This window comes from Cucumis melo, chromosome 7 (genome assembly GCF_025177605.1).
Source record: "Cucumis melo cultivar AY chromosome 7, USDA_Cmelo_AY_1.0, whole genome shotgun sequence".
Lineage (NCBI taxonomy): Eukaryota > Viridiplantae > Streptophyta > Magnoliopsida > Cucurbitales > Cucurbitaceae > Cucumis > Cucumis melo.
The window spans coordinates 2,935,399-2,961,838 of record NC_066863.1 but is presented as its reverse complement, the minus strand read 5'-3'; the positions used below and the strand labels follow the sequence as shown (position 1 = coordinate 2,961,838).

At 33.9% G+C, this 26,440-nt stretch overlaps 5 protein-coding genes across 8 annotated transcripts; 3 read left to right on the top strand and 2 right to left on the bottom strand.

The window, feature by feature from the left end:
* Positions 1-4,777: 4,777 nt before the first annotated feature.
* LOC103493464 (putative pentatricopeptide repeat-containing protein At1g53330) lies at positions 4,778-8,544 on the bottom strand. The gene has a single exon (XM_008454208.3). The coding sequence runs from the start codon at positions 8,511-8,513 to the stop codon at positions 6,936-6,938; it is 1,578 nt and encodes a 525-aa protein (XP_008452430.1). The 5' UTR covers positions 8,514-8,544; the 3' UTR covers positions 4,778-6,935.
* LOC103493463 (peptide methionine sulfoxide reductase B1, chloroplastic) lies at positions 5,147-6,335 on the top strand. Its single transcript, XM_008454205.3, has 5 exons — positions 5,147-5,351; positions 5,536-5,647; positions 5,732-5,797; positions 5,885-6,082; positions 6,165-6,335. Exons 1-5 carry the CDS (start codon positions 5,147-5,149, stop codon positions 6,193-6,195), a joined length of 612 nt encoding a protein of 203 aa, XP_008452427.1. The 3' UTR covers positions 6,196-6,335.
* Positions 8,545-11,110: 2,566 nt separating the features above from the next.
* On the top strand, positions 11,111-18,030 carry LOC103493465 (SH2 domain-containing protein B-like). Of its 3 annotated transcripts, none has more exons than XM_017045851.2 (12): positions 11,111-11,556; positions 12,601-12,798; positions 13,643-13,849; positions 13,955-14,044; positions 14,140-14,217; positions 14,316-14,480; positions 14,949-15,305; positions 15,493-15,773; positions 16,120-16,282; positions 16,513-16,868; positions 17,305-17,382; positions 17,519-18,030. In XM_017045851.2, the coding sequence occupies exons 1-12, from the start codon at positions 11,410-11,412 to the stop codon at positions 17,535-17,537; spliced, it is 2,139 nt and encodes a 712-aa protein (XP_016901340.2). In that variant the 5' UTR covers positions 11,111-11,409; the 3' UTR covers positions 17,538-18,030. The 3 variants fall into 3 exon arrangements, with proteins under 3 accessions (XP_016901340.2, XP_008452431.2, XP_050943893.1); XM_008454209.3 differs by having other exon boundaries at positions 11,113-11,556; positions 16,519-16,868; XM_051087936.1 differs by lacking the exon at positions 11,111-11,556 and adding an exon at positions 13,374-13,420 and having other exon boundaries at positions 12,652-12,798.
* A 1,754-nt stretch (positions 18,031-19,784) lies between these two features.
* LOC103493467 (receptor-like serine/threonine-protein kinase At1g78530) lies at positions 19,785-22,274 on the top strand. 2 transcript variants are annotated; one of them, XM_008454212.3, is made up of 6 exons: positions 19,785-20,064; positions 20,339-20,635; positions 20,749-21,087; positions 21,186-21,437; positions 21,507-21,640; positions 21,936-22,274. In XM_008454212.3, exons 2-6 carry the CDS (start codon positions 20,500-20,502, stop codon positions 22,134-22,136), a joined length of 1,062 nt encoding a protein of 353 aa, XP_008452434.2. In that variant the 5' UTR covers positions 19,785-20,064; positions 20,339-20,499; the 3' UTR covers positions 22,137-22,274. The 2 variants fall into 2 exon arrangements, with proteins under 2 accessions (XP_008452434.2, XP_050943892.1); XM_051087935.1 differs by lacking the exon at positions 19,785-20,064 and having other exon boundaries at positions 20,121-20,635.
* LOC103493466 (fatty-acid-binding protein 3, chloroplastic) lies at positions 21,842-24,918 on the bottom strand. Its single transcript, XM_008454210.3, has 5 exons — positions 24,611-24,918; positions 23,475-23,576; positions 22,903-23,058; positions 22,547-22,761; positions 21,842-22,412 (listed from the first exon to the last, which is right to left on the bottom strand). The coding sequence occupies exons 1-5, from the start codon at positions 24,813-24,815 to the stop codon at positions 22,254-22,256; spliced, it is 837 nt and encodes a 278-aa protein (XP_008452432.2). The 5' UTR covers positions 24,816-24,918; the 3' UTR covers positions 21,842-22,253.
* Between the last annotated feature and the right edge of the window lie 1,522 nt (positions 24,919-26,440).

Below are 26,440 nucleotides of genomic sequence, written 5' to 3'. Positions count from 1 at the left end.
TGGTGGCATACATGGTGGGATGCACCAATGTCTAGCCACCAACCTTCAGACCCCCCAATTATATTAACTTAAAAAATCATAGCTACTAATTCATCTTCTATCAGGTTCGCCTGTGCAACAGGACGACCACTGTTTCTACAATTTCTAGCTAAATGACCAGGCTTATTACAATTATAACAATCAATTTGTACCGTATTTCTAAACTGAGGGTTGTTCTATTTGTTGGATCATCGTTTCATCTTGTTTCCTTTCGGCTTCAGGTCTGGTTTCACAACTACAGTGGGCTTCTTTCTAGGGTAGCATTCACCTCTTCATTTTGATCATGCTTCCTTGCTTCCTCCTCTTCACTGATAATCTCGTGGGCTATTTTCTGGATTTCATGTGACTATGTCTCCACGGATCTGTTATCAACCATTTGATATCTCAGGTATCGACCGACACCGTACTTCTTTGACCTCGCTTCCTCAGTATCGAACTTCTTTTGCAGCATGAGGAAAAACATCTTTTGTTTCCACCTTTTGAAATGTGCTCCTTCAAATCGAAATGGGCGGTTGAGATTAGAAATCAAATCAGATTGGAATTGTCCGACCATCATAGCAGAGAAGAAACATCTTAAAATTATTGTTGCACCTAGGTCTTCAAAACACAAAACTCGTCCAGATCCGGCTATCAGTAATTAAGAAAAGAAGGCAACAAATGAACGACAGCAGAACAAATAGATAAAAGAACAGAAACTACAAAAGAAAAACTATATTAGTAGATGACTGAGTCACGGAACTCGCTCTCTTTAAGATGTTTCGCGGCTCTGCTCTGGATTGTGCAAATAGATTGTTGTCTCATCGTCCCCATGATAAAACAACCTCACTCGTCAGTTGATTTTGCACATAAATCAAATTGGTAATCTATAAATCATTCAAAGCTCGACAAACACAAACATAGCTCGGGAGACTTGAACAGGAAGTGAATGAAGAGAAGATCGTTTTTCTGTGTCATGTGTCTAGAAATGAAAATTGAGAGATGTATATATAGTGGTGGAGGATCAGCAACGGTCAAAAGAATTTAATTGTGAAACGTCACAAATCTATTATAATAAAACGTTTAACGGTTAAAAAATTAATTCGTAACGTTTAACGGTCAAAAAATTAATTTGTAATAAACGTTAAAACGTTTTTCTTACAAATTTTTCATCCAATAGAAAGAGAGAGAAAAATAAAAACATATAAGAAAATCAAAATATTATAAAATTTATAAAAATTTCAATCTCATTTCAACTTAATATGTCACATCACTTTTATTTTGAGGAAGATTTATTGAGATCAGTACTACGAAAAGGTTGAAGAAGATGTTGGAGGAGATGGAAAGAAGAGGAATTCCACCTCAGTTTAAAATTTTATAATACTAGATGGATAAAAATTGTCCACTTGTCGTTTAACATCCACGTCATTTTACCGTTAGCTAACTAACGGTTTAGGTAGTTTTATGCACCATTTAGAACTATTTCTCAAACCTCAAGGACTAAAGTGTTCATTTCAAAATTTTAGGGACCAAATAGACTAGCTTTAAACCTCAGGCACCAAAGATGCATTTTACCCTAAACATAAGTATTTTATGAAGGGATAAAAAGTCATTTACAGTGGAAGAAATACAGAGACCCAATTTTAATTGGAACCTTAAAAAATACCAATACGTTGGAAAAATTACAAAACTAATTTCCATGGCTAAACATGCTTTGAAAAAGAAAATATAGAGAAGAACTTACTTTCCTTGACGACTCTGAATCTACCAAACACCAACTTGGGGCATCACCACTTGGAAACCTTCCTATTCTCTAATTGAGATGGTTTGTGGGAACCAAATTGGATTAAGGCCGAAATTTCTTTACATAAATTTTTTTTCCAAAGAGAACGGGAGAGAGTCGCAGAATCACCTTATATTTTGTTACGTAAAAATTCCCTCTTCTTCAAACGGAAGAAGTGGGAAGTTGAGAGAATAAATGAGAACGTGGAAAAACCACCCACATTTTCTATTAATTTAATAAATAAATATTAAATTAACATATATTAAAATAATTAATTAATTAATTAATTTAATAATTAATTAAATCATATTTAATTAATATTTCATTTAAATCATATTTAAATGAATATCTCTCGCATAACCTATAGTTTTAATTTAATTAATTTAATTTAATCATATTTAATTAAATAAAATTAAACTAAACTATTAAGTAATTTCTAAATTAAATATCTTATATTTAATTTAATCCAAAATTTGAATCATATTCAAATATAAATATCTCTCATAACCTATAGTTTTAATATGTATCACACATTAAATTTTAACCTATAGTTTTAATATGAATCTAATTCACATTAAACTAATATTTGAACTCATTCAAATATTTTATTCTCTCATAATTTAATTTTGAATCATATCCAAAATTAAATTTATATAATAAAGTCTAATTAAAATATAAATTTTATATTACAATGTATCAATATACATTATATTAATTCCCAAAGTAAATTTGAACATTTCAAATTACAACCAATATAAATAAATCTCAATACTCTTTATGAGCTAGGAAGGGGACCTAATAGACCTACAAATCAGAAGTTACAACGATATGAGATTAATTAGCTAACCACATTAATCAATATTCGTTAACTGTGTTGTACACTCCACTCAAGACTCACAGTTGAACTCTTCTTACTGTAGATATATTTCTGTGTCTGCGGATATATACCAATATCAGTAAGTTAGTACTTTACAAGTGTTCGTAACACCAGCTGGGTCAAATTACCGTTTTACCCCTAGATTACTTCTAGTTCTTAAATACCAGTGCTTCTCTAATGAACAACCTATTTATGGTCCAACCATTAAACAGAAACCTCTCTCGTGCCATAGAGAGGGTAGGACCCTTTGTTCAAGTCCCGGAGACACCATTTAAAGGAACACTTATCTACTTACCTTAAAGGTGGGAATGAGTGAATTCCATCTTGTGTGATTATGTTCCCAGCTCTCCACTCGGTCTTGTCCCCAAAATGATAAGCATATTGAGTCGACAATCTGGCCACTCTCACCCGTACAAATCAAAGGACAATCTCTCGCAAACAGGAGTTCATAATACACTCAGGATTAAGACTAAGTCACCTAGGTCATTCTAATGAAATAGAAATCCAACTACATCTAGTGATTACTATTTCGTGGTCCAGTCTTATGCAAACTCATTGTATAGGATACCCTCACTCGCATGTCGCATACATGAACGCATTGGATCAATGTGTCCGTATCAAATACAAAGTGAGCTATATCCATAGTGTTAACAGGATAAGGTACCCAACCTTAATCCTATACTATAGACCCTTTAAGCTGATCTTGAACATTGATCCACGTATGTCTCTACATACTGTTCAAGACTCATCAAACAACTTAGGATGTTAGTTTATTGGATTTAGGTTATTAAGACAAAACTAATAATATAATCAATAACACTTGTTGAAATTATAATAATAAAACACTTTATTAATAACAGTCAATTGATTATATTTACTATCTACAAGTTTTAGGACATAAAACTCAACATTTTAATCCTTAACGAATTCTGTCATCAATTATAACATTAATGCAATTTGTCAACACAAGTAAAAATCAGCGATAATTATGATTATATATTCCTTTACTCGACTTGAGTTTCATTTGTTATACTGAAAATGTATACTCTTAGTTCTAAGGTTTGATTTTAGTAGTAATTTGATTCATGTTTTGTTAATTCTCTACAAAATTACTAATTGAAAGATTATTTATCTCAAAACTAATTGACAATGTGAAAGAGTAACTCAACTATTTTATAAGGATTGTGAATTCTCTTAGTTTTTTCAAAGTGAAAAAATCTCAATATCTCAACAAAGTTGACGTCACAGCTAGCTATTTTTGTTTACTTATTTATCTCTATCTCTCTCACCTTTTTTCTTCAAGCTTTCCGACCTCCCTCCCTTTTCTTCTTTGGCAAACTTTTAGACTATATTTTCAATATTGCTTTGATTAATGATATTTGTAAGTATGGCAGATGGTAACAAATGGAGAATACAAAAGCATAGAGCATTGTGCAACAGTGAACTCAAAGAGTGAAAGGTTGTCCATAGCAACTTTCACCACTCCAAGTTTGGAGAAAGAAATAAGGTCAATCTTTTCTCTCGAAAACTCGATGGAAAATCTTATCTCGACGCTATGCGAATTCAACCTCCTTTGGCTTAACTATTCGCTTTTCAAATTAGAGTCTAAGATTAAATAAGATATTTTTGGTGTTTGAATATTAAAAATTTTATATAAATTCATTATCTTTCGTATAAGATTTAAATAATATATTTGAATTTCAGTGTTTGGGATGCTGTTGAAATGTATTACATTTTTATTATTTACTTGTACAAGTAAACCAACCCCATATAAATAAATAAATAAATTAGGTCATATTTGTTAGGATTGGAGCCAAAACTCCAAATCAAATTTCATTTTTTTACTTAACCCATAAAGATGTTTAGTGGTGGCTTATTATGTGATCAATTAAATTGAGTGGTGGCTTATTATGTGATCAATTAAATTGGGTGGGACTCCCAACTTTGACCGTTATTTTTTCTGTTACATATATTGTAACTGTCTTAGTTTGGTCATCTTTACCTTTATCATTATCATTTTCGTTACTGTTTGCTAATGATAATGATAAAAGTAAATGAGATATATTCGTAATTTTAGGTAAACATGATAAAAAATAAAGAGATTGAGACCCATTAGAATTAATCCATAAATATAATCATTGATAAACATGAGCTTAACCAAATAAAAATAAAATATAGTGTATTCAATATGGATCAATTATAGGCATACAACGCCATGTAAATAAACGTGGCCAACACAAAACCACTTAAGCTACGACAGGGCAAGTTCTCATCCACCCAATCAAATGCCCCCTCAGCGTTCAATCCAACCATCCAGACTCCATCAATCATCTAAAACACTCCATCATGCGGCTGAGATCGTTGACTCTTCATTTCTTAATCTATCTTCCTCACTACATTAGCCTTACCCTCCCCCTCGGGCCTCCTCTGGTGAGTACTTGAGTCAAAACTAAAAGCCCAAGTTCCTTTTAATGTCGACAATGGCTGCCAGAAGTTTGAATTTATCGATTCTTCCAACTGGGTTTATTAGTACTTCAAAAACCCAACAAAGCTTCAACTTTCTTTCTTTTTCTTCTCCTCCAGGTTTCAGAGCAATCAAAAACAAAAAGCTTTCATCATTTTCTACCAGAGTAATGGGCTCTTCCTCCTCTTCCCAGAAACCAGATGGCATCAAAGGTTTTTCCTTTTCCTTTATGAACTTGTGATTTACTAAATATTGGTCTATGATATAATGAATTAAGTAATGATTATCAATGGTGTGGCATGAGAAAATTTACATAGAGAATTTGTCTTACCAATTTGATGGTGTGAATGGCTTTGATATTGACCATTGAAGAAGCTTAGTTGCCTGTTGGTGCAGAGGCTGGCACCGTCGATTACAAATCTTTAAGCGATGATGAATGGAAGAAGCGGCTCACGGGAGAGCAGTTTTATATTACCCGTCAGAAGGGCACTGAGAGAGCTTTTACTGGGTATGCTTCAATGAATATCTTCAACATAAAACACCTATGTGGTCGCAGTTCTGATCCTTTGTTAACTTTTTTCTTCAATTTCAGTGAGTATTGGAACACCAAAACGGCAGGGCTATACCACTGTATATGTTGTGACACACCTCTGTTTGAGTAAATATTTTGACTCTTTTTGTAACTTCTCTCTGCTGCTGTTATTTCATAGAACTTCCAATAATGGTGTGACATTCTCTCTTTCAGATCATCTACTAAATTTGACAGTGGAACTGGTTGGCCATCATATTACCAACCTATTGGTGATAATGTCAAATCCAAGCTAGACCTTTCCATCATTTTCATGCCTAGAGAGGAAGTTCTTTGTGCTGTCTGTGATGCTCATCTGGGCCATGTATTTGACGATGGACCGCCGCCAACTGGAAAACGTTACTGCATCAATAGGTAAGTTGATGTTGCTGGCGTGCTTGTGTGTTTAACTACCTGCTGGTTGTCAGAACTGACTTGTAAATGAAACTTTCTGCAGTGCGGCACTGAAATTGAAGCCAGATAAGTGATGATGAAGATATTACCATACCTGCCTGCAAATTATGTAACTGAAACCCGTACTCATTACATGTTTGTGCTTATAAACTGAGGATTCTCGAGAGATGTACACGTTTATTGGGCTGAATGAAAATAATTGTATTGGGCTGTACCTCTCGTGTCTTTGTTCAACATGATAGACGACCCCATCTTGAGTAATTGTTCCAGATATACTGCAGCTAGGCAGAAGACAAGCAGAAGCAAGTATCTGGACAAATTGGGTCTGAGCCCTAATAAAATAGGACCCTTCATAGCTGCTCCCCTTATTCTTATATCCTTAAGAAATAGGGCAATTGCAGATACTTGCATCACTTCTGACAATTGTCCATTAGATCGAAGAGACCCTGATCAAAGTAGATGTATTTTTAAGGGATAAAGCCTTCTCTCATTTTCCAACTAGGAAGATGTGCTCGGAGTTGGTGCTATAGTCGGTTGAATACTGCATGGAAAGAGTATTAGAATCTCTATCTCCCAGTTCTTCATACAAAACATGGCTAGTAAGTTCCGTTCTGACTTATTCAAAACCATTTTCATGAGTGTGTTGCACATCTACTTCGACATCTCGTTTTGAGATTCCTAGACTAAGGAGATGAAACTTGAGTTTCCTACCCTATAAAGGACAGGAATTCCAAACTAGTAGATAGGAATAGGATAGGACTAAAAAGAATTTAGACATGGATATTATAAGATTGTCCCTGATAGAGCTGTGAAATCAACTGATCAATGAGTCAATTAAGTTGGAGGATTCCAATAGGTTCTCCTTGTAAAGAAAAGCAACAACTCTAGCCCACGTGTCCATATTCATGCGATTTCCTCTTCCCAGACTGTTTAAGACCATCCACAACAGCTCCATATTGCATTCCTGGCACAACCTGTCTACGAGTTTGTTTATGCTTTCATTACGAGGCACATAACCCTTGAAGATCATCTCGTCCAGTATGGAAGTTGCTTCCTTTAGCTGCATCATTTCACACAGCCCATCAAAAACTATCCTGTATGATAACACATCAGGAGGGCAACCTCGTCTCGGCATATCTTCAAGCAAGTCCATTGCTTTATCCAATTTCCCCTCCTTACATAACCCTCCAATGATTGTATTGAAACTGATCACATCTGGCTTACACCCTTTCTCCACCATCTCATCCACAACTCTATTTGCAGATTCGAGATCATTTTCTTTACAATGTCCATTGATCATGGCATTGTAGGTAGCAGTATCAGGTTTGCACCCATTCTCTCCCATTTCTCTTAAAATGTCAGAAACTTCTTCTTTCCTACCATGTTTGAAGAGCGCACTGATCAAAGTAGAATAAATTTTCGAGTCCAATTTTACCTTGCTAGTCACCATCTCCTCCTTTAGCTTGAAAGCGAAATTCAATTCTCCAACCCCACAAAATCCTTTGATCAAAGTAGTATATATTGATGCATTAGGTTTAATCATGTACACTCTCACCATATCCTCTTTCAATCTCAATGCTTCTTTCAACTTAGAATTCAGAGAAAGCCCATAAATCAGAGTCCCAAAAGTAACCACATTCGGTTGTACACCTCTCTTTCGCATTTCATCAAACACTCCCCATACAGCATCCAAATCCCCGCATAAACAAGCAGCATGAATCAAAATATTAAAAGTACAAGCATCAGGGGAGCCATGGTTACCAATGCCCACTAAAACTTCCATCATTTTCCCAAACTCCCGACTCTTCAACAACGCATCCAACAAAGAATTTACAGATTTCACCGTCCGCTTGCAACGGAACGTTGGAATTCTTTCGAACACTTGGAAGGCACGGTCAGGGAGGCGGGCTCGGCCATAGAACGCAATGACATTACAGAAAATGACCTCGTGAGGAGCAAAACGAGTCTCTTGCTTGAGCTGCTGGAGAATTTCTTCCATTTCATCAAACATTTTGGCACGTCCGAGCTTAGAGATGATGAGATCGTAGGAAAGTAAAGAGTAACGAAAGGGTTTTGGGGGTTCTGAAGAGCTGGGATTAGGGTTGAGGAATAGTTGAAGAGCGAGTTTTGGGTCCTTTTCGAGACGAAGAAGTGAAGACAATCGAAAAGGAGAAATTGGTTTTTGGGTCTTCATTTGGGTGCCGTTGGTTTCCCGGTGGCCACTACTGTTCCTCGATTTGCCGTTCATCGAATGAGAACAAAAAGATTTAGGGTAAAAATGGGGGAAAAGGAATGTGAATGGGTGAGAGAGGAGGAAAGGGAGAGAGCCACCATTTTTACATCCAAAAGAAACGATCAAGGGAAGCTCGAAGCTTGTTTTCTTCATTCCCATGGTTTTTGGCGGTTTCTTTTAATTCCAATTAAATATATATATAATTAAATTGGAAAAAAAGGCTCGTAAAAATAACCTTATAGTTAGTTTCCGATAGATTTGTACCAATATTATCGTTGATTCAAATTTTCATCCATTTTCATATCAATCAAAATAATAAAAACAAAAATGGTATGTTTTACCAACAAAATCTTACAAAATTATAAACATAAATTTATCCTGTAATATACTAAAATCATAATTAGTCAAATAAAAAAATATATTTAACTATTAATACACTACCCTTTGTAAAATATTTTTAAACTTTTCAAAAGTTTAAAAATACTTTTAAGATTAAAAGAATATATTCTTTTTTTTATTATATAGCACGAGTTGTTAATTGTTAATATGGTATTACTTTCTTATTTTTCTTTTCTTTTTTTCCTTTCTTCTAGAGTACAAATAAATAAACAAAACTTGTTTTTATAATTTTTCTAAAAATTATATCGATCAATTATATTTTTATCGATAGTTTTTCACAAAATTAAGATATCGATATTTACATTTTAAATCTTTGTTAATGGTAAAATTATGGGGTCTTTTCAAAAATATAAAAAAACAACAAAATATTTACATTCTATACAACAATTCCAATAATGGAAAAAAACCTAAAGGTCCACCGTATAAAATACCAAAAATATCTCGTCAACCACGCCGTCAATAACGGCGAGTAATATATTTGCGATTTATAGGCGATCGTTACATATGGTTCAATATATACGCGATCGTTTAGATATGGTTTTAATTTATACGCGATCGTTTAGATATGGTTATAATTTATACACTATTATTTCGATATGACTTTATCTTTTCAATTACATTGTTTATTTTGTTAGTTTATATTTAGATTTGGGACCCAAATCTAAATGAATTTTTTGAAAAAAATTTGGTATACTATTTTTTAAATTTTTTGGTACACGATCATTTAAATTTATTTACACCGATCATTTACTTTTTTTAGACGATCGTTTACATTTGTCTACTCCAATCCAAATAATTTTTTTTCAAGATTTTTTATACACGATCCTTTATTTTTTTTTACACGATTGTTCACATTTGGCTACTCTTGATTTTTTTTCAAGATTATTTATACACAATCTTTTATTTTTAGACGATTGTTTACATTTGGCTACTCCAATCTAATTTTTTTTTCAAGATTCTTTATACAGATTTTGCGTATACAGTCTTATACACAGTCATCTAGATTTGGTTACCAAATATAAACGCTTAAAAAAGACGAAGAAGAAAGACAATGAAAAAAAATTGCAACAAAGTAGAAAGACGATGGAAAGAAATCGAATGAAAAAAATAACGAAGAGGAAAAGAAGAAAAACGATTGAAAGATTAAACGACATAAATAAAGAATTGAAAAATAAGAAAGATAATAGAAAGAAATCATAAAAAACAAAAATAGAAAAGAAGAAAGACAAAATTGTGAGGAATACGAAATAAGGAGGACAGATCGCGACGAATAATAGAAATATAGAAGGACAGACTTTGAATATTTAAAAAATGACTAATCTTATAGGTTTTGTTAAGTTTTGTTACATTTACGTAAGTTTCCCTAAAATTATATTTAAAAAAAAAATGGTAGGGGATGATGCTTTTGATTAGAAAAATCTTGTATTTTCTAAGTTCTAATACTTTTCTCACTTTCCCAAACATTTGAAACTTACCAAACTAGTAGAAATCCTTGAAGCATGGATTTGGATTTGGCGTAGAATGAAACTTTACATCAACATATTGACTTGATCAGAGCTACATTGTTTGATATGAATGTTTCAAAATAATATTATTGTAACATTTGAAAATATATATGAATTTTTGAATAAATGGAAATGGTTTTTTGTTTTTAAAAATATTTTAGTAGGAAGAAGTTTGTGATCGTTTTCTTTTCTCACCATTAACAAAGTTAAGTTTTCAAAATTTCTATATAATATTTGAATTTTTAATTAAATGTCAAAATTAAAAATTAATCAACTCATAAAAACTAAATAGTAAAAAAAGGAGAAAGCATAAAAGATTACTCTAATTAAAATTTAAAACATGAGTGTCAACCTTTTTATGAAAATATTGACAAAAGTTCGATTATGACATTCTTTTTAAAGAAACGTAGATAAATAATATATATTTCAAGATTTTTCAAAACAAGTTAAATTTTTTTTTACCTATCTTATATTAGCAACCTTTGTTTTTTTCCATAATGTTTCATGAGTTTTTTGTATAGTACAATGAAAATGTCGATCTCCTTTTTAGGTTGACATAAAAGTCATAATACATAAAAATATCGTTGAAAATGTAGAAGAAAATCTAGTTCCTTAGTTACAAAGATTAATAAATATAAGAAAAATGTTTACATTTTGTTTTCAATTGAATACCAACTTAAAAAGTTAGAGATTCGATCCTCTTTACCACACATGATAAAAAATAAAAGGGTAAAAAAAACGAAAAAGGAGTGAGGGCAGTGTCCAAATTAGTAGGACTACCATTATATCCAAACCCCATGCTATTTGTTCTTCCAATCATCTTTTTCCAACGCCACAAGATCAAAGCTCAATCACAAACTTCAAATCACAACCGGTCATTTGAGTTGCGTACCGTACAGATCGAACCACCGAATGAAAACCCATTTCCTAGCGCCATCGGAACACTGCACCAACCGTTAACAGCCGTCAGAAGGAAGCTGCGTTTCGCTTTATCGAACAACCTGAGAGAAGGAGAGAGAGGCCATAGTAAAATCGTTGGTTTGAAAAAGAAAAAGGGTCGAAGAGTGGGAATGGAGTTTCGTCTTTGATGGGTTGTTTTTGGTAAAAGAAAGGAGCCCTTTTGAGTTTGTGGGTTCAAAGAGAGGAGAATCATGGGCAGCGAAGTGAATGAAAGCGACGAATACTCGCTGCTCAAGAATCTGAGGCTGGAATTTGATGGAGATGATGGGTGTTTTACTGTTTGCTTTTGGGTTTATCTTATGAATTCTACTACATTCCCTGTTTCAATCCTTCAACAGGTTTAACTATGCTCATATTTTACTTGTGGTTTTGTTTCATTTTTTTTTTCCTGATTTCTCTTCCCTTTTGATCTCTTTTCCATTGTCATGTATTGTTTTTTGTCTATGATTTTGTGGGCGTTTTGTAGCACCCCTTGTTGGTAGATTGGCTGCTCTGTGCTTTTAGTACATCTGATCAAATCTTTCAAACTCATATGTAATGACCATTCACATCAGGACCGTATTTTTCAGGCAGCTTAGAGTATATGTTTGCTTAGTTTTCTTCTAGGTGTTTCTAATGCTTTTTTTCTTTTGGAATTTTTTGGGTTTTTTGTAAGCGCATCAGTTCTTTGCTCTGATCATGTAAATACTAAGGGAGCCACATGCTTAGCTGCTTTAAGTGTCAAGTGCTTCTACGAAGTTTAAGATTATTAATCGAACATTGGAAATTCTGCCAAACCATTATAAAGAAATGTGTATAGATATTGAACTCTTCTCCTAACTCAAATGCAGTGATCACTATTGATTAGCATTTTATGACCATTTAGTTTATGAAAATTATGCTTGTTTTCACACAATTTCTTCCTAATGGTTTTCATCTCCCTTAAAGAAACACGTGAATTCTTAGCCAAATTCCATAAGAAAAAACCCACTCTTTTCATCTTGTCAAAAACTTGTCCTGACTTTTTAAAAACACTACAAATAGTAGATTACCTTTGAAACTCCTTAGAAGGAGTAGTTATAAGCTTAATTTCGAAAACCAAAAACAAATAACCAAATGGTATCTAGTGGAGCCTTAGTGATTTCATGGTAAAATCTGGTTATTTCACTGTGGGAGACAATATATTCGATAGAGCCATATAGGGTGTTTATTGAGCATATATCCACATGAGCTTACTCAATGAAATAAAATATTTCCCCATAAGCTGACTTCCTTGGTTTTCTTATGTCAATGGTTTGAATTTCTAGCTTGTGAGCTGATTAAAAAGGACGTTATGGACAATCTAGAGATCTTTTGATTAACCATTTCAATTTTCCTACTTTGTTTTGGATGAGTTGTTTCAGGTGCAATTAGATTCCTCGAGCATGACTCCTTTTCTCATTCTGAGTGAATGGAATAGACTGAAGATTATGCCTTTGACCACCTTACACAAAGCTGATGAAGGTTCCAGCCCTGGCAGTTCTTCTTCAGCAAATGTAGTTCCACATGAATATCTAGATGTCGACTTCCCTATGGAAAAATGGGTTCACATTGGATGTGAGGTATATTGCAGTATTATTGGCCCCATGACTTATTCAGTTTTGCAGCTTAATATATATATTTCTAAACTGTGTTATTTGATTAAATTGGTCTTTGCTCTTACTATGTTATTATATTTTCAGTTTGAAATATGTTACAAATTGTTTTAGGGAAAGCAATTTATTATAAAGAACTTGCAGTCAATGAAATAACAGATTGGTGAACCAAATGACATAGTTATTTTAAAGTTAAATGTAGGTTGAGAGTACCAAATATGTTGTGCCAATATCTAGGAAGTGAAGAATGGGAACTCAATATACATTAAGGAATAACAATTCTAAACTTAACAAAGAACATGATTATGAAAGATTATTAAACATTTGTCTAAATAAAATTAAAGATCGGGACAGAGAAGTGACAGATCGCTGAAGATATGTGTCCAATTATTCTCCATTATGTGAATTTTAGATGGTGGATGTGGTGAGGAGAAAGAAACAAGAGTTGGTCCAAGACTGTTTATGCATTTCTTTTCAGATTGTATGTAATGGCACATACAAATCAGAGAAGAACTGTGTAAAGATAGTTTTTATCCTAACAGGTTTATCAGTTTGGTGGTATCATCTCAAAGATGACGGGTCCTTGAAGGTAAAACAATTCGTCTTTTACTTTGGGTTTAGGGAGGTAAAATGGAGGAACTTGTGGTTTGACACTAATTTGACATAAGTTATGAGTATGCAAATTGGAAATGAATCTTCATACACGAATATTTAACTACAGTACACATGTTTATGGTTGGTTGCCTTTCTCCCCCTTAGAAAATGTGCCAGCTTTATTGGAGGTGCTTACTTTCTTACTTTACATTTTCAGGTCTCCACTGATTTTGTCAGGCTGCATATTGATGGAAAAATGGTTGGAGAAAAGCCTGTGTCATCTTCACTCAGTGAAGACACCTTTCCAAGGGGTTTGGGGAGGATTGTTTTAGGCAACAATGGTGAAGACATCAGCTTACAGGGCTATGTTCATAATGAAAAAGTTTTTCCTTCAGCTTCGTTGATCAGGGATCATTATGCTGAGGTGCAGCAGGACTGTCTTTCTGAGTTACTTTTAAGATGAACTAACTGAATTTCTTGCCAAAATCAAGAATTTTTCCCTTAATCATATGTGCTTCTATTATGCCAGGACTTACCTGTTAAATTATTTATTGACAACTCTTCTACCATGGAGATTGAAGAGGGGGGTGATGGCATCTGGAATATAGTTGGTGGCAAGGTTAGGGAGCTTTCTGTTACCTTGTTTCTGGCTGCCGTATTGATATGTTTTTTTTTTTATCACTTTTCATTTTATTTCTTTCTTGCGAACCACAGCCATCTTGTCGTAGAAATTTTTCATTGGATGTTATGCTGTTAGATTCCTCTGGCCAGCCTGTTCTGAAGGAACTTGAGGTTTGTGCCAATGATATTAATATGACCTGTCTAGTGGTAAGTTAGGTTTGGTTGACATCTTGACACTCAGTTTGGAAGTGTTATTCATTATGTTACAGGTTGTTGCCTCCCTCACCTATGCTGACAGCGGGGAAGCTGTGGAGAAGTCAGGTGATGAAGAAGCTCCCCTTTTGGCAAGCTATGATGGTGTTGAATTTGCATCCAGTGATAGACCAAGTAAACTGTTGCATGGGCGTGCCTCCTTTAAGCTAAAAATATCTCAGGTAGATATGCAAACGCAGGATAAATCCGAAGATATTTGTCTGCACAACTTCAGCATTCAAATTCTTGAACAACTAATTTTCATTCAGCAAAACTATATAATAACTATGAAATTTTCTCTGGAGTTCTTCAGCAGAACATGAAGATTATGGTTCCCAGTACATGGCTATCCTGTCATTTGTCTTTGAAAGTTTTGCTAATTAGGAATCATGTACATCATAATTTCCTTGATTGGGAGCTCTTGTATTGCTATGAGGGCAGTTTTTGTTATGGATTGATCTATGCATTTCACTTTTTCTTGCTATGAGGAATCATTTTTTTAAAAGATAATTTAATGTATTTAATGGGAAACACTGAGAAACAGAAAATTCTTCCTTATGTCTATACTAGATTTCCTCTGCCTTGTTCTTCTCAGCTTGTGTTATAGGCCTATAGCGGCTCTCTGACTTTTTTCTTTTTTATGATTTCAGTTATCTTCTAAATGTGATAACAAGCTCTTCCGCATTAGATTTTGTATACCTAGTGTTGAGGGGTATCCCTTCTTCGAGGCTCTCTCTTCTCCAATTCGCTGTATATCAAGGAGTCGAAATACTCGTATGTCAACTTTGATGTTGAAAAGATCTACCTTCCATTCTCTTGATGTATCTCGGTCATCTGGTCTGGACAATGGAACCTCAGAACATGAGCATGTTTCAGTTGAAGAAGAAAAGCCAAGTCCACTATTGAAGAGGGTTAAATCAGGGCAAGATAGACCAACTCATAACGATGATCCTTCATCAGGGCAACCAGATGAGGAATGCAATTCTCATTCCTTCACTGCTAATGGGGTATTTGCCATTTACTTCTTGACTTTGAACTATACTAACATGCACTCTAATAATGGATGACTGATCATTTAAAGCAGACTTTGTGAAGACAAGGATGGTTAGGTTGCATTATGAATGAAATTCTTATGATTTTGATTGTCTATTTACTCCCCTTAGTCATATTGTTAACAAGTGTTGTTTGCACTAGGCTGGAAATGGATTTGGCTCAAGAACAGAAAGATCCAAAAATAATGGATCGACTGGAGCCTCCCCATCAGACTCCGGAAGCACTGAAGCAAGGCATTCGGCTCCAAATAGAACTAGAACCAATGGAAATCCAATATCAGATGTGAACATTTTCAAATATTGCCTAGCAGGTTTATCTGAGAGGTCCCTTCTGCTCAAGGAGATTGCAACCTCTGTGTCACAGGAAGAAATTTTGGAATTTGCCGAGCATGTTTCCCTATATTCTGGATGCTTGCACCATAGGTAATCTTCATTCATCGATGTCTGGTAATTGTGCTTTATTTGGGATTTCTGTAACATACCTGCAAATCAGAATATTTTCAGTCTGAAAGAAGTATCTGTTTCCCTGTATTTGAAATTTTTTGTGTTGCATCAACATTAAGTTTGAATTGCATCAGTATCTTTTCCCATTTTTAGGATGCGGTTATGCATGCTAACTTGATTGTCCCTTGATTACTTTTCCATGACATGCCTTTTTTGGATGTAATTTTTAGTTTTTGCCTTATACACCATTCTAATACTCTTCCAGAAATATATGACATTCTGATTCTCTTCCAGTAAAGAATACTTACAATTTTTTTCCCTTCAGGCATCAAATATTAATGTCAAGAAAATTAATAGAGGAGGGAACACGAGCTTGGAACTCAATCTCACAAAATAAACATCATGTTCATTGGGAGAATGTTGTTTTTGAGATTGAAGAGCAATTCATCAGAATTTCTGGCTGCAGCTCTAGATCTCTCACTCAGCAGGTATTCTTCTCTTCTTGGTTCTCTAGGGAGAATTTACTCTTTGTAATTCTTTCAACTTCAAAATTATTTATTCTGTTTTTGGAGTTGGTGTCTGCACTCTTATTGCATTGCACTTAATTCGTAACAGGACTTTGAGTGAACTTTCAACAGACTCTAAGATAGACGGACCCTTAGACTCACCTCTGAATGAAAGAGCTTTTTATTTTTATTATTTTTTTAATGTTGATAAGTTTCAGGATTTTGAGTTGCTGAGAAGAATTTCTGGTTGTCAAGAGTATCTGACCCAAGAGAGCTTCGAAAGAATGTGGTGTTGGTTATATCCTGTAGCTTTTACTTTATCCAGACAATGGATAAATGCAATGTGGAGTTCTTTATCACCTAAGTGGATTGAAGGATTCATTACCAAGGAAGAAGCTGAATTATCACTTCAAAGTCCAGCAGGTCTTCAAGATCCTGGGACGTTTATTCTTCGATTTCCCACCTCAAGAAGCTGGCCTCATCCTGATGCCGGTAGCTTGGTAGTTACCTATGTTGGCAATGATTATGCTCTTCATCACAGACTTCTTACACTTGATCGCATTTTCAGGTAATAAGGTCGTTTTGTTTATGCTTGTTATGAAGTACATTGCAACTTATATCATGTCATATTTGCTGGATAATCTCTCTTAGTTAAATTTATTTCCAACGCTAAGTTTAAAGTAAAGTTTGGAAGAACCACGAGGGGAGCCTGGCGGTAATGCTCAAGTTTTTGAGTTGAAAACTTAATAAATAATGGAAATATGAACATGGTTCTCTGGAGTATGCCATATGGAAAAGGATTTATGAAAAATAAACTAATGGAAGATATCTATCACGGATTTCCATTAAAATATAAAAGGTGCCTGGTCCAAAAGAAATTTCAACTATTCTCAACAAGTTATCATTGACGCCTGCATGTCGTTGCAAGTTTAGTGATCATATACTCTATTTAGAAGCAGAATTGCCTTCTGCATGCCTAAACCAAAAGGTTTTTTTTTTCATAGTTCTACTGAAGGAGAGAAGAATATGAGAAGTCTTCAGGACATGCTTCTAGCAGAACCCGAGCTATCTCGTTTGGGAAGGTATAAACAATCCAAAACCTTACTTTACAAATTTTTTTCGTCTCTTCATTCAATCTGACTTCATCCATTTCCGTCCTGTGTTTGTGGGGAGGGGACTGACTGCTTTGCTAACGTTTATTAAATCTATGACGTGCAGGACAATTCGAAGCCACTAAATCGTTAGAGAATGGCAGTATCCTTCCGCACCATTTTGTTTAGTTTCCTTTAGTTACAGATATCTCTCATCAGTTAAGTTGTACATATTGCAAATACAAGAGTTGTTTGGAAAAGAATATTAATAGGCATGTTGGAGCCATTCCAGAACCAAGATTCAAAAGGTGAACCATTCGGTCGTCATCATCATATACACTCTTCCTCTCCTCAAAACATTACTCATAGAAACTACGAGTTATAGGTGAAACTTCGTCATCTCAGTAGCGCTCATACGAGAACTCGCACATCAGAGACGATTACATCATATTACCATCTTCAGTCAGGATATCTCATCCCTCAGCAGTTTTGGTTGTACTTTTTTTAACAAAACCTTGAATTAGCAGGCAATTCTTGTAAGTTTTTCTTTTTCTCTTTTAATCTCAAAGTAGTATCTATTATCTAAGTTAAACTTGTTATACCAAGAGTGATTCATAATCTACCATTACTTAGGTGAAATCTCTATCTTCTTCTTACCTTTTAAAAGAACATTTAAAGTAGTATATGTTGAGAACCCATTTCAGGTCACAGTACGCCAAAACATGTGATGTGAATAAATATTGAAGTAGAGTCTAGAAAAGATATTACTTCATAATTGTGCCATTAATATGTTTGGTTTTTGAAATTTCCATCTCCTTGGGGGAAAAAGACAAAAGGACAGATGGTACAGAATCCATGGATGACAGCAAAACCTTTCACATGATGCATGTTTTGTCAATTCCTTTTTCATCCTTCTCTTTTTAGTCTCTACTTTTTCTACCAACTCATCAATGCTTGGTTTCTCTAACTTTACTGGATTTGTTTTAATTTATTCACCCTCATAATCTCTTCTGTTTACAAGTCTTACTATTCTGTTATCATTTAAGTGTCATGACAAGTTTTTGATACTCATTTAGTGATCAATTAAAGCCATGAAAACAATAAATGTCTTGGAAGAAATGGATTTTGGCCTTAATAGCCAATTATCCAAGGTTTAATACCGTAGGAGTTTTTTTTATAGGATCTTGCGATTTTAACTTGCATGAACTGAAACATGGACCATCAATAATAAAAGACATGTAGAACTAATTTGTTGAAATTTTTACTTTCGTTTTGGTTATTTAATGTTTAAGTTCTTATTTTTTGGGGAAAAAACAGAAATTATTTTGGATCTATAATTGTTATAATATATATTTCGGTCTCTCCATTATTTTAAAATAATCTTTTAAAGCCCCCGTGACATTAAGAACAAACAATTAAATTAAACTCATTTTGTCCATCATTTTTCTTACTGTTTATCCCTTCACTTTGACATTTACTTTAGCCAACTTATACCTAACAATATTACATACACATGTTAGCAATTAATACACAAGTTCAAGCCAAAATAAAGAGAACCACAATGCACTTTGAATATTTTTATAAAGTTAAAAAGTTCCAAAGTATATTTAAGATTTAATTAAAATATAGTGATTGAATTGGATAACAAATAAGAAAACACTTTATCGAAGAAAATTGTACTTCTATAATATATAGTCTATTTTAAGTCTCCTTGATGACATAAATTAGAAGCGTTTAAGCTTTCTTCATAAATTCATCCGATGTAGTTTTCATATTATCAATCTCAAAGTTAGATGTTTGATTCCTGCATCTCCTACACATATAAACCTTTAAACTTTCTCCAACAACTTAGATGAGGTAGGGTCTTGATTGCAACTATTTTCAACCACCGAGAAAAAGGTTGACTTTTCGTACTAAAATAATAATAATAATAATTTATTGGTCAAAGTCCTAAGTTTGAATTGCAGCCAAAATGAAAAGGCAATGTGTTAAAAATTACGAAACCAAAATATTCAAAATGAGAGGCTGTAAGTGTAAACAGTACGATCCAACCACATGAAACTTGAAGAGTATAGTGTTTTCCATAAAAACCCTTCTCAATTTTGTAAAGAATTCTGATAATAAATGATTAGCCAATTGTTTATTCATATAAACTACAGTTAATGAAACAGAATATTTTGAGTAGATACAAAAAAGTGATGGGACAAACCAACTACTTTCACTTCTTTGTGCAATCATGATAAGGGAAAGATCTTAGCAAATCAAAATTAAAACAATAATTTCAACTTGATTTTGAGGAGTCTAGCGTAAGTGAAATGTTTAAGTTTGAGAAGATAATCCAAATCTCTTGAGGTACTATTTCTAGGACATTTTTCTAAACATGTGTCGGTCTGTGATTGGTGGTGAGCCGTTTTCTCTTTTAACAGACTTCGCATTAAATTGGAGGCATTTCAATCAGAAAAGTACAGACAAAACACAATCCCACATGAGCAAATGATAAAGCCTTCTTTTTTTTTTGTCAAATAAGCCAATCACGATATGAACTCTTTCTTCTCTTCCTTTCCCATTTATTAGTCTCTGAAGCAAAGCTGTTATCTTCTTGCAATTATATGCATCTTATTTCTTGTTCTTTTTCTTTCCATTCCTGTTCATGTCACAACTGATTATGATGAGGTAAGTTTATTTATACAGCACTTTTCTCTTTTTGGCTTTGGTTTTTGTTATGTTTCTCTGTTGAAATCTTGCATTCTCTTGATGGACAAAGTCCTTGCTTCTTTGTTTTAAGCTCTATTCTCGAAGTTCCTTTTTGTCTAGAAAAATTCATGAAAAATGAACTATGTGTCTTCTGAAAACTGGCGCAACTGCGAGGATCTCGGAGATTGTGGTTGTTAATTTCTTCTCTGTATTGGTGTTATTAAGTTTTCTCTGTATCTTACATTTGTATCAGATAAAAGCCTTCAGCTACTTTAGCTCACTGAAACTCAGAAATATGTTGAAAAGAAAATCAACTTGCTACTTCAATGGAGAGTTAAATGGAGGAAATGCAACAAGTTTGAGGTTGTCTTCCATGTAAACTGTTCTGAACTTTTTCATGGTCTGCATAATCAAATGGATAAAGGCCAGGCTATTGCATTCTACGTCACAATCAGTTGCATCACTTTTGTCATGTCAAAGATCTTCATAGCATTGCTCCTTTACAAGCGCTGGAAAAGAAGACACATAATATATGAAGATGGGATATCAGGTATGATCATTTCCAAATCTGAAAAGCAGAATTTTACAAGGAGAATGCGTAGAGTTAGTTGAATTAAAGATGGTGGGGAGAGTAACAAGTTTAATACGAATGTATATGCTCAGGTGGGAAGATGATCATGTTCAAGTCTCCAGCAACCAAGTCCTTAAAATCAGATGCATTCCTGAAGAAAACACTAAAACTAAACAACAAGGACATCATTGGCTCTGGAGGGCATGGGATTGTTTACAAACTTGCACTAAGTGATTCTATGACATTTGCTGTGAAAAGACTGAACAGAGGAAGTGCAGAAAGAGATCAAGGATTCGAGAGAGAATTGGAGGCTATGGGCGATATAAAGCATCGGAATATTGTGACGCTTTATGGATACTACACTGCTCCTCACTATAATCTCCTTGTATATGAGCTAATGCCTAACGGAAGTTTGTATGCATATCTACATGGTATGTGTGTATATATATATATCAAAAACTTCAGCTTTTCTAAACTTCTTAATGATGATATGATACATTATTCTGTCCTAAATTTGATGATAGTGCAGGAAGATCAAATGAGAAGGTTTTGGATTGGCCATCACGGTATAAAATAGCGGTAGGTGCAGCAAGAGGAATATCGTACCTCCATCACGACTGCATCCCACACATCATACATAGAGATATCAAGTCGAGCAACATATTGTTGGATGAAAACATGGACGCCCAAGTGTCTGACTTTGGATTGGCGACGCTGATGGAACCTGACAAGACTCATGTATCAACAATTGTGGCAGGCACATTTGGCTACTTGGCTCCAGGTAGAATTTAACAAGCCATTCTACTTCACTTCTCCCTTGACATGGATAATACTAACTTCATTTTGGCAGAATACTTCGATACGGGTAGAGCCACGGTGAAAGGAGATGTCTACAGCTTTGGTGTAGTACTTCTAGAGCTCTTGACAGGGAGAAAACCGACTGATGAGGCATTTATGGAAGAGGGAACTAAACTTGTGACGTGGGTAAGTGAATCACGAACCATATTCATTAGCCTAAGAAAGTGATAGAGCTTCTAGGTTGGTTGATCATGCATATTGGTTCTACAAATGAATAGTTTTTAATTGATGCGTTCGAGTAAACCGTTCTGTTTAGGCCATTCATTTAACCAACATCCTAGATGTTGCAGTGACGTCTTTTGTGATGCAATGGATTGAGTACTCAAGTGCTATAAAATGGAAATATCATTCACATAAAGAGTGTATACTTGAACAACAAGCTATTCCTTATCTAATTTTCATGGTATCATATAAATGACAGGTGAAAACAGTTGTTCAGGAGAAAAGGGAAGAATATGTACTTGACCATAGTTTGGGCAGTTGTCCGGTTAATGAGGTTAATGGCGTATTTAGCATTGCATTGAAGTGTCTTGAACCGGAGCCCGCTCAGCGACCAACAATGGCAGAGGTTGTTAAAGTGCTTGAGCAGATAAGGTCAAATAGCAATGTAACGGATTCTTGAGTCAGTCCCTTCTCTAACATGTATTACACTTATTGCAATCTCTCATTTGTAACTTGTTTGGCGGGACCATATCCAAATCTTCATTCAAACTAATAAAAGTACAAGAAAATCGTGGTTCTATTTCAAAACTGCAGCCAATCCAGTTGCAACAGAAGCCTTCAAAGTAGAAGAAACAGGAGAGTCTCCGAAAAAAACATCAAAAAGAGCCGAAGTCACATTATTTGATTCAATTGTAGCATCTATTCCTGTTGGTGGGCCATTTATTGAGATGCTAACCTGAAATTCACCAATTCTCCCGCATCAGAATAAAACAGAATGAAACTTGCTCAAATATGAAACTAAGAGTACTGCAATATCATTATTGGCTGAAATAGAATAGAGAATGTCATTCGGTTAAAATTCAAACATACGAGCATCTTTGGAGGTTCCAACCAAGTCAAGAATATGAAAGTTCCTTTCTTAAGAGATCGTCCCTCAAAGATGCTACGAAAGGTAGATAATGCAGATTCATCACCGGGTGTAGGTGCTTTGATTCTTGGAGAAATGGCATCATCCAAGGCATCCCAGAAAGTTTTTCCATCGACATCTCGAACAAGAACAATCTGTAAAGATTTTTCTGAACAAGCTGCCATTAGAAGATAAGAAACTTAAAGTTACTTACACAAGCTTGAGGCCATGGGAAAAAAAATGGAAAAGGAGAGTATCGTTCTCACTTTCCACAACTTCTATAATCATACAATTATGTATTTATATGCATGGTTATTACACTGAAAAATTATATCAAACAAGGAAGAGTCCTCCTGAATTGCAGCAGCCGATCGTCCCCTCCAAGCATTTAATTCATTCGAGACAGACGAATTGATGTATAGTCCTGCAGCATAGACCTTAACACCAATGATTGCAAATACTTTCTCTCGGTAACCTGAAATATTTGCAGCTTTATGAAGATCGGGTTGAAGAATATTGTTTGGTTCAAAGTATCAACATTTTGGATGTATAAAAAGTCATAGGTAGCATTAGGATAATAAATAATCAACTTCTTACAACGAACAAAATATGCCTTTAACGATGTTTGTTTATCTTTTTGTTTGATCCTAAAAAGATGTCGAAAATTGTCTCATTTTAGACAGCTGGAAGCATATTTTCTTTCCTGCAGAAATGCAACTTATGCACCAAATACCAACTGAAGCATACAGTGATAAGAGCTTTTGGTTCTAATGGTTCTCTTATACACATTGCAGGAAAAATATGAGCTGTAGATGATTTTAACGGTTTAAATTTTCATAAAATCAGTTGTATTTCTCAGTAGAATTCAGTGTATAAACGTAATGAACTGACCTGTGCCTAGCAGCGACAGCGAAGTTGAGCAGCCCGGTAGAGTTAAGGACGTTGGAAATTTGACATTGGTTGAAGGTTCCTCCACAAATCCTGCATTTCCAACTGTTGTAGCCCATTGATTAAAAAGCAAAGGGTTTCATGTTACTTCCTCAGAAAAATAACAAAAATGAAATATTATTCTTTCTACAACTACAGATTAAGTCAATGGAATATTATTAGACAACAAGACTATGATTGATAAAAAAAACAAGACAGTAGTTGATTGAATTAAGCCAATGCTTTATCCATTTCAATACTAGACTTAGATGTGTTTGAAATGCATTTTCAAGTGTTTTCGAGTGTTTAATTTAAAAAATAAATTATTCTTAAAAAATTGAAGTGTTTGGTTATCACTTATTAAAAGAGTGAATAAAAATGAATTTTTTGAAAAATATTTTTTCCTTAAATCAATCTAAAAGACCGTTTGCGGTCCATTGTTCAAGAAGAAGATTGTTGACTTAAAAGTGATACAATCTCTCAATCTGCACAATATCCTATCCAAACATTGTAGAAATACCCCTAATTCACCAATGCCCAAAGAGAGTTGTTTTCAAAAGGTTTAAATCACTTTTTTCATGTCCAAGATCACTTTAAATCATGTTTTTAACCCTCCAAAAGTGATTCTGAATATGATTTTAATATGATTAAAATCACATCCAACCATAGAATAGACCTAGATATTCATAAAAAATTTGGTTTTGAGAACTTTACGGCATATTTCAGTTCCGAGATGCTTTGCACATGAATGAACACATCACTTGATTACAAATACCTAGTCTTTACTCAAAACATTACCCTTAACTTCATCTGTTCTCAACAACAAATTTGTTTACATACATGAATCAAACCCTAAACTCCAAATTTTAAAAACCGAGTGTCTATTTAGATCGATTTTCTAAACTAATAAAAACATTTTCACTTCCACTAAAAACCACATTTGTAAGCACTTACAAAGCCAAACCAAACAGACCCTAAAGCTCGATCTTAAGCAGAAACCCAAGAATGGTTCCATATTTTCTCAGCATTAACATCAAAAGAACGAAACACGAGGTTCAAAAGCAGCAGATATGGGGAAGAATGCTTCAACATTTCGTTACCTGAAGCAAGGGAAGAAGAAGGCTTGAGAGAGAAATTGGAAGAAAATCTGAAGAAGTTGTTGTTGAGAGAGAAAGTAGAGTGAATTGAGAGAGTAGGAATTGAGGGTTTCGTTAAGAGGCAAATTGTGGGATTGGAATTCAATTTCCCAGTAGGAACGGATAATGGGAGGCTTAATGGGGTGGGATTTACAACATTTGCAGCCATTGTAGAGACTGCTTCTGCTCTTTCAATACTCTGAGTGGGATCTTGAATTGGTTGTATACAAAAGTGAAAAGGAGTGGATAAGAGAGGAGATGTTTTGGTGGAGTTGTGTTCCATTCCAAGTTATTGTCCCAAAACAGTAGATTTTGATTTGGATTTTTTTGTCGTATTATTGACAGTTTTCTGTTGTTATTTTTACCTCATCCATACTTATCATACTCACAAAGCAGTGATTGATTTGGTCTAAGAATTATCATAATCGAATTTAATGAATGTATTCAAGGGGTTATATTTTACTAGCTTTGCAAGGATTCAATTGTGATGATGACAATTAAATGATTCTAAGTTTGTTTATTTTTGTCCTTTTAGTTTTAGGAAAGAAAATAGATATTTTAAATAAGTTATTCACTTTGAGTTGGAAATATTACATAAGTTGCATATCTTTTTTCTTGAGATAAAAGTCAGCATCAAAATAAATATGTTAAATGATATGTCAAATACGTTTTTAGATACGTTAGCATAAAAACAAAGACGTCAAATTGAGTAGCAAAAGTATATTTGATACGTATTTTTTTGCTTACACAAAGTATTAGTGCTTCATAGCTCTCAACCTAAAATCGAAGAAAATATTTATAAAAATCCTTGTAGCATTGTGGCGTCGTGCCCTAACGTGCGGGTTGCAATCTTGTCAAACACATGAGCGGTAACTCTCCTCTAATCCGAAGCCTCTACCTTTCAACTGCAAAGTTGCGTGATGTCTTGTCCTTGGGACATCTTGGTAATTTTGTCTCTTCTTACTAGGTTGATGCATTTGAGTGCATTTTGACCTTTAAAGTTGCATTCTACGTCTTTATGAACAATACTTGCAAAATTACTAAAAACCAAATAACGACTTTGAATTAGATGGAGTAGTGAGATAACACATTTTTGTTATTATCATCCATCAATATTTTAGGACAAAAATTATAAATTATGAAAAAGAAAAAAGAAAATTTAATTAAAATATGTTGCTACGAAGGTGCACCTCGATCCGATCTTCCATGTCAAAGTAAGGAAAGTAACTTTTTGTAAAATTAAAGCAACACGATATAATTCTATTATAATCATCCTCCCAATGAAATCGAATCAAAACAAACAATCTTTACTTTATTTTAGTGGATGTATGTCTTTAAATAAATAACATTTTAATAAAATATTTACTGATCTTTACAAAAAGTGAAAGTTACCCTTTTATAAAATATGTTTTTCAAATTTATAGTAAGAATTCCATAGAGAAAAAAAATAGAATAAACTAACATTTTAACTTAGTCAAGATTTATTGAAACACTAAAATAATTCACTAAAATTAAAGGATCTTTAAAATATAGAAACTCCTGTAATATTTGAAACAAGAAAAGAAATTAATTTAGTTCATACTTTTGACTTTTTGTTTACTTTAAAAAATCGAACATTTAAGTTTTCATTTTTATTTATGAAATTTTATTATTAAAATTTATAAATAAAGTAAATATGGTTGAACGTTTTATTAAATCAACTATACACGATTTTCTAATTAATAAAAATATTAACTCCACATGTCAAATATTTGAAAATTATAATTATTTGACCATTAACGATTCAAGTGAATG